Source organism: Onychostruthus taczanowskii, unplaced genomic scaffold (assembly GCF_017590055.1).
Source record: "Onychostruthus taczanowskii isolate IOZ18803 unplaced genomic scaffold, ASM1759005v1 scaffold105, whole genome shotgun sequence".
NCBI lineage: Eukaryota > Metazoa > Chordata > Aves > Passeriformes > Passeridae > Onychostruthus > Onychostruthus taczanowskii.
Window position 1 is genome coordinate 1,182,589 of NW_024497078.1, and position 13,869 is coordinate 1,196,457.

Genomic DNA, 13,869 nt, shown 5'->3' on the forward strand with positions numbered 1-13,869 from the left:
AAGGAAAATGCCTTTCCTCTTACAGTAGCAATTAAAGCTCCTTATTATCCTAACAGGAAGTGGCAGGGGAGGCTACACATCTATTGGCAGTATTTATGATAACCCACATGAAAGTCTAGAGCATACAAACATTTAGGGTAACTTTTCCCTGGAGATGTCTGTAAGAAATACTGGGGCATCCTTGTGCCAATAAGGAAGAGATGTTTTTAAAAACAGTGCAAAGAAGTTGCTCCTGAGTGATTCATTGGTTTAGACGCTCTGTAGAATAATAGATGGGAAAAGATAATGAGCCTGGCAGGTCATTTAGGGTTGCTGCCTGCACTGGTTTGTGGAGCAGTCTCCTGTAAGTAATCCTGGGAATGGATTTCCCTTCAATCCCACAATAGTTTATAGATACTTTTCCCAGTCACAATCATGTTGTCTCCTCTCAAAAGGCAGTGGTTCCAAGTGTACAAAATAGCTGTAGGCAAATGAGGAGCAAGGATGTATGGAGCAGAGTGGGGAGCAGGATTGGTACATTTGATTTAGAGGGTAATAGGTGTTTTGACACTCCTAAGGTTCAGTGTCTCAACACATATTGTGTTATCCAAGTAACAGTAGTGCTGCCTCAGAGGCAGGTTCATTGCAATACTGAGTGCAGATACCATCTCCTGCTGTAATTGTTTCTTGAGACAGGCTTTCCTTCTGGCTCACAGCTGGTGTTCATTAGTGTCGTGAGGGGGCAAGTAAACTTGACCGAGCAGGTATGTAGGGAAATGATGTGGTTTGGCTGGGACTCATCGCACAGGAGAAATACTTAACACTCGTGCAATACTGCAACTACGTATCGTGTATCATGCTCATTAACTATTATTCGTTACTCAAATAACTACATATATAGGGTTCCATATACGGGCCTGTGTGTGTACAAATATAAATATGCACAGGCAGTTTAAAGGATTTATTTGATTAGTTGGGCATGACAGCACAATTCCAAAGCAGCATATTCACAGATAACGACTACATATAATGCCAAGCATGCACCAGTACAGACTTTACAGCGTTTAAGCTGTGCAGTGTTTGTTCAAGAATTTAACTACGTTTCTCAGTGCAAGGCGCCTTCGTGCAGTGCCTGGTTATGGTCGATTATAGCGTGATTGTGGGGTTTTTATATTTCCCTTTGCTCTGGAATGCGTCAATGTGCGGCAAACAGCTGTTTCTCTCTCCGTCCTGTCTCTTCCCGGCCGCGGGCGCTCGGCTGGCGGTGCTGCCGCCGGCCGCCGCCGGGGGGCGCCAGGGCCCCGCCCGCCGGCTGCCCCGGGAGCGGCGATCCCGGCGCCTCTTCCCGAGGGAGAAGCGGTTTGGCCCGGTGGGTCCTGAAAGCACGCGGGGATGGATCGTGACAGATGCTCTCCGCTTTCGGGACTTCAGCAGAGCTGCCCTGGGGTTGTTTCCCGGGCAGTCGCTGTGGCTGCAGCTACTCCCCAAGCAGCTCATGCCTTCCTCTCTGTGCTTTTACTCCTCCCAGTATCTTGGGTCCCCTTTGGTAAGGACGCAGGAGTGAGGTCATGGAGTTGGCTCCTGAGAGCACATTGTTCATCCCCTCCTGTTTCACATCAGTGCTAGGCTGCGTTCCAGGCTGCACAATGCATTTACGGTGTTTAGTCACTCCCATGGTGCGGTAACATCTGCGATGATTAACATTTTTGCCTTTGTAATAAGTTTATTTTGAATGGCTAGTACTTGTGCATGTGGCTGTGTAATCTTCTTCAAGGCAAATGCTCATTTCCCAAAAATGTCTCCCTCCAGCCTTCCTGTCCATCAGATGCCACCAGATGCATAGTAGAGACTAGTATGGACGATGAATTCCATAAATTCCATATGAAAAGATATCCATTTTCAGACTAGCTGTTTAATTTTAAGTTTGTTTTGTGAAGTAGTATGGTCTCAGATGAGTTTTTATTTAAATTGATAACTGAAGCAACTTATGTTCTCTGAGAGCATCTGTATTCCTGGACACAGATTTTTACCACTGATTAAGGAGGCAGATTTACATTAAAGCCTTGCTCAAACATTGGTATTACATCTCCAGGCTGTGCACGAAGTCTTGTTTTGTTGCCATCAGAATCAGTTGGGGGTGTGGATTTGCTGCATTTTCATGTATACTTTCGACAATAGTGTAATGTAATTTGAAAACAAGTAACTTTGCATGTCCCTTGCACTATTCCCACTCCTTTGCAACTGTACCTTGTTCTTTTCTGTCCAGCTAAACAATTCCTTCCTATGACCTCTTGGTCTAAAATCTGAACTTGCTTCTAAGTATCTTCTTCAGTTGCAGCCACATGTGTGTAGCTTGCTCAGGCTGCATCTCAGTGTGCCAGAACATTCATATTCATTATTAGTTGCCTCCATCCATATTGAACACAGGCAGAATCACTATGCATCAAGGAAAGAGGAAAATGTGATAAACTTGTTGAACATGTTTCATTAATATCTATTAGCTGAATTCTCAATTTACTGTTCTCCTTTGCATGGAAAATATGCAGTGGACACCTCATTGTCAGGGCATCAGTGATCTACACCTAGAAAATAAAAATAATCTTGTTATTACTTCTATTTAAATGAATGAATAAATATCTCAAAATTTGCTTTATTTAGAGTGTTATTTATTTTAATTTGATTATTGTATCAACTTAATCTTAATTTCAATTAGTTTTAGAATGCATATGAATTGCCTTATTCTTGCAAGGAAAAAAGATGCACTTCCTCAAGAAAGAGAATAATGCAAGCATATGAGTCATCCACTCAACCTGGTCCCAGAATCTCATTTGTTAAACAATAGAATGTTGCTGTCACTAAAACTTTTATGTGATTGCTGTGAATGTATCATGTCTCATTGTCTTTGTAAAAGTCATTATATGTAGAGATATACTGTAAATATTTTAATGAAAAACAGGGAGAGTTCCTAATGATGGCTCTGTAATATCTAAAATGGCTTTTTTTTTTTTCCTTTTTAGTAAACTTCTGAAGAGAAGGAAGTCTGAAAAAGGGCTGCAGGGAGTGACTGGAGAATGGTTTGAAGAAATAAAAAGAAGAAAATTTCAGAATTACATTGATGTCAATAGAATGTTAAAACCACCATTAGAGCATCAGCTAAGAAAGAGCAAAAACATCAGTGAGTTGCATTTGTCCATTTCCTTATCCATATAATAATGGTCACCAAACCAATGTCTTATGGCAAGTCAGACTGTAAGAGTTAAGGAGTTTCTGAAATTGCACTGACCTTCTTCTCATATCATAGTTTTACTAAAGATGTATTTTCAAAATGGGTATGTTTCTTTGAGCAGGTTCTGTTAAAAGCAGAGCTGGGATTCACAACAGAAAATCCCTGATATTTTTATGCCATAGTTAGAATCGTAGTATGGTCCAGGTTGGAATGATATCAGAAGATCTTCAGGTCCAGTTTCTCATAGGAAGGGGAACCTGGATGAGATTATTTGGCACCGTTTGCAGCCACATCTTATAAAGTGATGGGGACTCTACTATGGCCCTGAGGAGGCTGTTCCAGTGAATAATTGTTCTCATTGTAAAAAATGCCTTTATTAATCAAAATGAAATTGCTATCATTATAATAAATATAGTGGTAGTTTCCCAATCAAAACAGTGATGTCTGCATTGTACAAAAAGGTTGTGGTTTAACCCCAGCTGGCAGCAAAGCACTACACAGCCACTCACTCACTCCCCCACCATGGGAGGGGGTGAGAATTGGAGGGCTAAAAGTGAATTGAGGCAACGACAGTTGATAGATAAAGCAAAAGCCACGCACACAAAGCACAGCAAAGCAAAGCAAAGGAAGGCATTCATTCACCACTCTCCACAGTCAGGCAGGTGTTCAGCATCTCCGGGGCTCCATCACATTTAATTGTGACTTGAGGAGACAAATGCTGTCACTGTGAATGTCCCCCCCACTTCCCTCTTCTTCCCCTAGGTTTTATATGGTGGGTATGATGCTGTATATCCATGTGTGATGCTGGGATATCCCTCAGGTGTGCTGGTCCCAGCTGTGTCCCCTCCTGCCTCCTTGTACACCCCCAATCCACTCATTGATGGGATGGGCTGAGAAGCAGAAAAGCCTTGGCTCTGTGTAAGCCCTGCTCAGCAGTAAGGAAAACATCCCTGAATTACCAACACTGTTCTCAGCACAAATCCAGAACATAACCCCATATTAGCTACTATGGAAATAATTAATTGTCACAGCCAAACCCAGCACATTCTTTTCTCCTTATTCCATGCCATTTACATCACTCTCAAGTCCCACACTCTTCAGAATATCACCATTAACCACCCCACTGCCTTCACCTTGCCTCTGCTCCAGCTTAGACTTACACATATACTGCAGTGTCTCAGGAGTATACCTGCTCCAAGTAGACAAACAGTCTCTCCAGGGATACAGCTGCTGTGGTATGGACTTATCCACAGCCCCAGTCCATCTGAGGTGCACTTTTTCCGGCATGGCCTCCTCCATGGAGGATGCCTTCACAATGCCTTCAGAAATGCACCTACTCCAATGTGGCTTTACCCGTGGCTGCAGTCCCTGCAGGGGAGTACTTGCTCTGTCGTGGGCTTATCCATGGCCACACGCTTTGAGGTTCTCCAGCATGACCACATGCACAGCCACAGATTCTTTGAGGTGTATACCTTCTATGGACTTAGTCTTGGTCACAATGCCTTCAGAGGCACACCATAACCATGGCACATAACCATTCCACCAAGGAGCACTAGGCTCTAATTTACAGCCTGGCAAGCAAGCCCCATGGCAAGCACTGGAGCCTGTCAATTAATGGCTGAAGAGCAAGAACAGTGATAAATTCAGTCTAGCACATTCCACTGAGATCTGGTGTTATCTCAAACACTTCCAGCCTTACACTGGGTATCTTAAAGAACTCTTGTGGTTTAACTCCAGCTATCAACTAAGCACCACCCAGTGGCTCATTCACCTGCCCCCCATCAGGATGGGCAGGAGGCTGAAAGTGAGAGAACTCATGAGCTGAGATGAAGACAGTTTCATAGATAAAGGATAAACCTTGCACATGAGGAAGCAAACCAAAGAGTTAAGTCACCACTTTCTGCAGGCTGGCAGGTGTTCAGCTGTCCCCAGGAAAGCTGGGCTCCATCACGCACAATGGTTGCTTGGGAACACAAACACTGTCACTCTGAACATCCTCCCTTCCTTCTTTTCCCCTCAGCTTTCTATGCTGAGCACGGTGCTGTATGGTCTGGAATGTCCCTTGGCTCAGCTGGGGTCAGCTGTCCCAGCTGTGTCCCCTCCCAACTCCTTGTGCACACTGAGCCTACTTGCTTGTAGGGTGGGGTGAGAGGCAGGGAAGGCCTTAACTCTTTGTAAGTGCTGCTCAGCAGTGACTGAAACATCCCTGTGTTACTGACACTGCTTCCAGCACAAATCCAGAACACAGCCCATGCAAGCAGCTATGGAAAAAAATTAACTATACCAGCCAAAACCAGCACAAAAAAATTTGGTTTTGCCTAGATTTCTTAAGAAAATAAAAGCACCTAAATGACATGTGGAATAGTAGATGAGTTTGGGTGAGAAAGGTTTTACCATACCTGTGGAAAACTTTTCCTGGTAACACTAGGCTAAAGGCATGATAGTGCTTATTATCAGGGTGAGTGTCAAAGCCTGAAAAGTTGGCCTGACCAGGAAGCAATTTCTTGAGACCTCATTTCACAGGTTCTGATGCCCATCCAAAATCAACATGCACAAGAAACATGGTGTCTCTATAAAAAGCATGGTGCTCTGTACTGTCTTTCATCTTCCATCCAGATAGTTCTCACGCATAATATATGCTTTTATTCCATTCACACTTCAAATGTTTTTCATTTACCTCCTCCTATTTGTGCTTCATAGCAACTGGAAGTAGAGTCATGTATTTTGAAAGAAAAGTGAAACCTTAAACATTTTCCTCATACTATCGACCTGCACAGAACAGATCTCCATCTTTCCTGACCTTTTATCCCCAACATCCCCTCTAGTCCTCAGCTACCTACTATTTTTCTCTTTCAGAGATGGTCTAATTGACTAAACTCTGTGTAATTGTTCTCTGGCATTTAACTTTGAAAGCACCTGTTTCTATTTCAGATCTGAAGAAGGGCTTGTGTGCCTCAGAGGCTTGTCTGATATTTCCAACTGTATAAGTTGGCTAAATAAAAAATCCTACTTCTACCTGCAAGCCTTGCTGTGTCTACATCCCTAGACCATCCTGGCTATGGCAGTGCTATTAGGACTCTCTTGATGTCACCTGCATTGTCAAGTCAATGCCACCAAGAGATTAGGCTCTGAAAGGGCAAAGAACGAGGCTTTTGAAGTACAGAGATTGTCACTGGAGGGAAAGCCATGTATATGCACAAGATTTAAATCACATGACATGAGTTATGTACTTCATTTTGGACAATGTCTAAAATGATGCCCCTTACTATTGTTACAAATGACACTTTGCCCTAATTTCTGGGTTTGCTTTCTCCTACAGTCATTGGATAAGCCATTTTCAGGCTACTGTATTGTTTCAGGTATGTGTTGCTTTAAATGGAAAAAAAAATAATGCCTTATTCTTGAGTGACATCTTGTTTCCTTATGTCCTCCAGTTCACTGTGGTGTGGTTCAGATCCTGCCCTTTCTTTCCCTTTTCTCTAAGTGATACTCATCCTCATCTTCCCACCAAATGCCAGCTGCTTTTTACAAGCAGACTGAGTTTATGTTCTGTTTGAAGAAAACAAGTCATAACCTTTCCAAATAAATCATTCACGGTATCTTGCACTGAAAATACAGATGCGGTATGCAATTTGTAGCAGAAAAAAAAAGGTACTCCCTGTGGCCACAGGAATCCCATTGTAAGGAAATCTATGATACAGAGGACATGTTAGTCTGAGTTGGTGTTATGTAGTTACATTACAGGTCATTGTATATTCTGGGTTGTCACATTTATATTTCTTACAAACATAAAAAGAAAGTGAGTAATGATTGTGGGTGCCTCAATTTTCAAATGTTTGATTTGCCTGTATTTTAAAACAGATATGATTTTCAAGAAATTGAGTTCTGATTACTTTGTGAAAATCAGCCTCATGTATCTCACATGCATCACCCAAAACAAATAATACATTTTGAAACTTTAGACCTGTTTATCTTTCTGTCTTCTAGTTAGTCATTATAAAGCAGTATGTCACATTGTCTGTCCAAAAATGTCAAAACTGGATTTACCTGACATAAAAGGTAAGCAAAAGAAAATTGTTTATGAAGACATAACATTTATGTATGTTTTAATACTGTCGTTATTAAGAACTCAAAACAAATCTCCTTTTTATCACATTTTTAGATAATAAAGAAATAAACATGTCGTCCCGCACAAATCCTCAAGCACAAAAGAACACTTCAGCTTCCTTTCTGGGGTTCAGATCACCTTTTGCTTGGCTTTCCTCCTTTAGAAGATCAAGGAAAACCCAGACTCAGAAGGAACCACGGTGAGCTATAATCAGAACATACATTATTTCCAGCTTTAAAAAAGTATATTAATTGTTCTGTGGTTTAAAACAAAGTTATAAAATTTTAGAAAATGTTGTTAAATTATTTTTCCAGTCTCTTGCTTTTTACGTCATTGGGATTTTACTTGGTCCTGTAATGAGAGATTACCTGTATTGTGTCAGAAGAAAGAGGACTAAGTCACAAGTAGTAGGTAGACTCTCTTGGCTAAACTTATTTTGCTCAGGTTTTGCATAAAGACTTAAAGTATGTGAAAGACTGTAGACTTAGGAGCAGCTGCATCCTGTTTCATTCCCTCTCAAGAGGACACGGTGTAAGGTGCATGGGGATCTGGTGTCCTATGGCTGTGATACAATAGGAAAGCATAGCTTTCCCAAGTCATGGCAGAGAGTACTGGCCCCAGGCAGCTCTGCTGCATCAGTTCCCACCATTTCTAGCCCAGAGGCAGCTTAGAGGCAGTCCTGCAGCTTTAGCTCCAGCCAGGCAAACCGGATGGCTCTTGGTCCTTTTGCCTTCTGTTCTTTGTCAGTGCTTTGGATTCAGTACTTGGGTTTGCTTTGGTTTACTTTGGTTTTTGAATCTGAACCAACATTGGTCTCATACGCAGCTCTGGAGCTGCTGTTTGAAGAGCATCCTTCTCCTTTGCCATTCCCAGGGCTGAAGCTGCTGTTCAGAGGAAAAGGGGTGGGGGAAGCGACAGTCAGGCTGGTTAGGCTGCCTGATCTCTCTAACTTTTGTCCTGTGTGGCCGTATGTCAGCAACAGGTGAATGAAGTCTTACTATTCTTGTGTGCATCTTAGGCTAATGCTTGGGACTGGCAATCACAGCTAGAGCTGCATTGTGCAGTGCTGTGAAATCTAAGTATAAAGGTGCAAGATCTTTGGTAAAAAAAGCTGATTTTCGCTCAGTGAGTCTCAGACTGGTATTCTGGTCTGTGCCTGGGGCTCCCTGCTGGCAGGTTAGTAAGACAAGGAACAGCTGTAATAAACAATGACAGGGAATGCAAGCCTCTAAAGAAATTATGATTAGTCAGATACATAGGTTTTGTAACAGAGCAGCTTGCTATTGTGGAGTGTTTGTATCAAAGCAGGAGATTTAAGGAGAGGTTTAAGTAGAGGCTGTGAGGTTAGCTTTGTGGATTTTCACTAGTAACAATTCTCTTACATAACAACACAACATAGAAAAAGAATATGCAGTGTTAACACTGCTCCATACCTGTCATCTTCTCTTTCCTCTTTCTTGTGACCTGGTAATGCTCCTTATCCTGGAACACAGAAATGCTGGGCCACAGTCTTCCCTGAAGAATAAAGGGACACTTGTGTAACTGAGAATCAGATTTCAAGGGTGCTTTGCCCTGGTGCACAGCGAGGTAGCCAATGCACACATGAAGGTCGAGGCTTTGCTGTAGAACCTAAGCACTGAAATGATTTCTTAATTTAAGAAGGCAAAAAACCCCAAACTGTGCCTACTCATTAGATCAGCTTTTCTTGTGTGTGTTTATCTGTCTTTTCCATGGAAAATCTATCCTATCTGAGGCTCAGATGCCTTTGATTTCTGACTGAGCATAACTTGAAAAATAAACAAGTCAATCCTGACGTGTAACTGAGCTGATTGCTACATTTTCTAGTCACGCCTCTCTGTTGAAAACTTCCCCCACCCTCTTCTAGGTGTTGCCGTGGCATGTGGTTTGCTTTATGCATAGGCAAAGCACTGAAACAGTCTGCCTCTCACCAGGTAGAGTTATTTTGGAGAGCTAGTGAAACACTATAGGACGCAGCACTGTAAATCCTTAAGCCTAAATGGCAGAAGCTTTTCAAGGCTAAACATTAATGTCTGGTTAGAGGGTCCTTTCGGTTCTGGAGAAACAGTTTCGGCAGCTGCGGTGGTGTTCTATTGTGAGAATAAATTATGGATGCTGCAGGAAGGAGTGCGCTCACATGGACATACAGAAGATGCTAATAAAAGGTTTGTAACTGTAGTCTGAAGGCAGTTTTATCACTTTCGGTTCAAAGGTGTCAGTGTTCTTGAATTCATCCTTACTATTTTCTATATATGTAAGTGTGATTCATCCTGGATAAAAATGCTGTTTAATTGTGTTTTCGGCATATGTGACTTATGTGTTTGGTTTTTAGTTGGCTTCTTACATAGTACTGATAAGAATGGTGTTGAAGAAAGTGGATTATACTGACATTAGACAGCTTGGTGGTAGCCTGGGGAAGACAGGTGCCTTTCCTCTGTGGAAATACTAATTCACAGCAGATTTTAATTCATGGATTTTCATTATTGTTACCAGTACTGATAGTCATCTTTTACTTTTAATCTTCCATTTGATTGTCATTAAAAAGATACATATGTATGTAAGTGGAAAAGTAGAAAATATAATTTCTCATTTTCCATACTGAGGAGTATTTTCCAGATGGCAAATATTTCTGAACTTGGACATCATTTTTGCTTCTTTCCTGTTTATGAATAATAGACAATATTTACAAATATGTGTATATGCATTGTGTGCAAAATAATATAAACATTGCTCAGTGTCAATAACCAAAAAAGAAACTGAATTACTGTTTCCTAAAATTAAGCAATATTTCTCTGAAAGTAAGAAAAACTTTAATTTTGAAATGCTGGAAAATTTAAAACAGTTCATAGAAACTAATAAGGCAGTTTGGGAAATAGAGAGATTCGCATAAAGAAAATATTAAAATAACCTCGTCAGTGTAAGTTAGCAGGGAGAAAAATAAAGCAGGATGCAATGAGCAGTTATTTCTGAGAGAACAGTGACAATAAAGACACAGATGAATTTAGAATAGTGCCAGAGGTGCAAATGAAAATTTAAGTTTTGCCTAGACTATCAGAAGACGTTTCTAACTAATATGACTACTTCATGTAAGTTCATTGCAAGGAGCAATTAATACAACATCAAGTGGGGAGAGCTTTGCGCTCTTGGGCTTTGCCAAAGAGTGGCTTTGCACAGTAAAGCTGAAGAAGAAAGCTTCTAACAACGCTTTTGCATTTTCGTTATGCACATAAGTAAAACTAAGGTAACTTGCTAAGCCACAGGATTTTACTGAACTTAATTTTCAGGAAATCATTGTAAAAGCTCTGAAATGTAAGTTTCATTCTTAATTTGTTTTAGAAGCATTAAAACACAACTTTATTTAAGTTTAAAGGAAAAGCTACACACATTTCTGAGTTCTGGTTCCGTAAACTTCATTCAAAGGGGGAAGTAACCCCCTGATTTAATGGCTGTTTTTATTCAGAGCTCCGAGGAAAAATTAGGAATTTTAGATTCAGACTGTCTAGCCGAATCCTAAACCCGCTGAAATTAACAGGCTTGTTTGGTTTCAGTTGGACCCCATGTCAGAGAGGAATCCTGGTTTTACAGTTCACAATTACAGAAGCAAAAACAAATTGCACCTTTCAACTGTTCTTCCCTGCCTGCAAGCACATTGCAAACAAATGACAAAGCACTTCAGGAGGAAAGGCTGGGCCACAAAGAACTTGCCAACAAGCCGGTTTATACTTGCTGTTGAAGCACAATAAAGTAGTCTACCTGAGCATAGGGAGGCTTTAAGAGCCTAAGAACAAGGTCATTCAAAAAGACTTTGAGACAAACAGGACTGAGCAGAACCATCTTTCCCTACTTCATTTTCTCCCAAGAATTAACTTCCTGGGAAAAAAACAGTTTCTGAGACGAGGAAGAATTGGCAATCAGCACAGGCTGAACAACATTTCCTTCAGGGCTTTTGAAGGGACTGGGTTTGCTTGGTTGTAAAACAAGGATCTGCAGACTTGAATAGACTCAGTGACGTCTAGTCCTGTTCTGGTTTCTTTCGTTTATTTTGTATTTGTCTGCAAGTCACCCCATCAAACAGAGTACTTTTTTTGTTCGGGGCTTCTCGGCTTGTTCTAACCACTGCATTACTCACGGACGCTGGAGCCAGTTCTCTGCCAAGCCCTTGCAGCCTTAAATAGCTTAGAAAAGCAGATGAGCCTTCTGCCATGTCTTAAAAATTGGTAAATAAAGGCTGTTTTGGGTGAATAGCAGCAGGTTCCAAAGTTCACACCAAAACCAATCTGCTGTCTGTCTCTCCTCCTTTGCAGGGACAGAGCACAGCTCTGCATCTGAGTAGGGTGAAATGGAAGAGAAAAACAATAGAATTGCAGATGCAAACCAGTCAGAACTTAACAAGTATATAACTTAGGCTATGACGAGTACCTACTAAATTATTGTTGTTTGGAAAAAGAATGAATACCATCTTACCATAATGCTTGAAACAGCTCTGTTGCAGACACTGAGTTGTCAGTAGGTTGAGTTCATTTTTGGCTGTGCAGTTATGAAGTTTGCAAGCTGACAAGGCCAAACTGAATGGTACATTTTCTGAGCACTTTATTTTTGCAGGATATTGGCAGTGGGGAGGTAAGGATGGATTCTTCATAGAGCAAGTTTTTTTTCAGATGCTTCTCAAGAGTTGTTAAAATGAGAAGCTGCTGGATATTTGCTACCTGATGAAATTACAGCAAGTTCCTTTTCAAAACCAACATTTAAATCCCTCTGCCTACAGATATGACAGTTCTCCTAGCCCACCCTCAAAAGTGGAAGAAATGGCAACGGTAAGTAGCTTATCCATTTCTTGTCTGCAATGTTTGTGCAATTTTTCAAAAAGTAGTCCCCTTGGTATAGGCTGTTGCTTTAATATATGTTTAAATAGTATTCTTGCACTTCTTGCTTTAAATGCTGAGTAAAATTTTGTGTTTTGAACTTGTTCCATGCAGTAGACTGAGCTTGTCTGTTAAAATCCAAAGCTTTCCTAGCTAGGACATCTAGCTCTGCTGGATTCAGTTCCCTCATAACGACAGAATAATTGCATGGATATTTTCCCAGGTCAGGACCTTCACATATCTTGGCAACTGTAACCAACCTGTAAATAGATCAAAACTCCCACTAAACAATAATCTAGTATATTTACTTTGTTTCATTTCATTTGTACAAGGATGAAAAAGAGTAGCTGGCCTGGGCAGGCAGTAATCTAGAACTTCTTGTGCAACATTTCCATGCACAGAGTTACCATGTAAATGTAAATTTTGAAGTAGGAATTTCTTTTTTTTTTTTTTTTGGATGGATGGATGGATGGATGGATGGATGGATGGATGGATGGATGGATGGATGTTCCATTTTTTAAGCATAAGCTCATTTTAAGGATAAAACAGATTTATTTCTGATGTAATTTAAGTGCATGCTGTTAAAATATCAGATTTTCTTCCAAGGATTATATTTTCTATCTTAATTATTTTTTTTATCCTGTATTACTAAAATGTTTTTCCTCATCTTCAACTGGTGGCATAACCAAGGTATACAGTGTATAATCAAAGGCACAGAGGATGTACACTGGTCACCTCCCTACTCTCATATTTCAAAAACAAAGGGATAATCTATATTAATATATGACTGAGCAAAGATCTGATCAGAGAATCCTGTCTGTTATAGAAACATATTATATAAAGATATATTATAGATAGATGAGTAAAATATTATGAATATGATAAACAAAAAAAGTAGTAGGGTGGGGTTTTTTTGAAAAAAGGAGGAAGAGTTTCAGCTAAAATAATTCAGCAGTAAAATAGTTGTCTGCACTTCCACCACCTGAGACTGTGAGCTTAGAGAAAAATGGGTGGGACAGAACCTCTCAGTTTAACATGTAATCCAAACACAGATGGGGAATAGGATGACATTTTTCCCACTTTTACCACTAAGCGCTGTCTTCCTATAAGAAAATGGACTGTAGTGTTAAATTATTAAATCTCTGTTGGGAGGTCAGTGGGTGAATTTTAAAATACACTGGTTAAGGAAGAAGTAATTGTGGAAAACTAAATTGAGAGATACAATGCAATAAGGATGCATTAGGATAAAACAAGTGAACTATTCCCTTATCCAAAACATGCTACAGGATGAGGACAAGATGAGTAATTCTCCTTATTATATGTGTAGAAGTCTATAAACTGCATGCAATTTTACAACCCTCAGTTGTGTATTTTAATAATACTTTATTTAATGGACTGACAGAGTTTACTCACCTCTGGAATTTGTGACACAGTTTGCGATGTGATATGTGAAATGTGATTTGAACCCACATGTAGAACTGAAACCAGATTACCTTACAATTTTTAACAGGCTGAAATGTGTAATTCCCCAATGCCAGCTGAAACATGTGGTCATTCTTTTGATACAAACCAAAATGAAACAATGGAGAAAAGTACACTGGAATGGAATGAACAGCTAGAGAAGGAGATTTTCAGTGGTAAGTGTGTGTCCTTATTTCAGTATTGCTTGATAGTAT

At 40.4% G+C, this 13,869-nt stretch overlaps 1 protein-coding gene across 1 annotated transcript in view; it reads left to right on the forward strand.

The window, feature by feature from the left end:
* EXPH5 (exophilin 5) overlaps nt 1-13,869 on the forward strand; it is a 36,942-nt gene that overhangs the window by 14,145 nt on the left and 8,928 nt on the right. Inside the window, exons 2-6 of the mRNA XM_041414757.1 lie at nt 2,997-3,154; nt 7,193-7,264; nt 7,368-7,512; nt 12,097-12,145; nt 13,704-13,830. Of these exons, the coding sequence (XP_041270691.1) occupies nt 2,997-3,154; nt 7,193-7,264; nt 7,368-7,512; nt 12,097-12,145; nt 13,704-13,830 (551 nt within the window). The remainder of the gene's footprint in view (nt 1-2,996; nt 3,155-7,192; nt 7,265-7,367; nt 7,513-12,096; nt 12,146-13,703; nt 13,831-13,869) is intronic.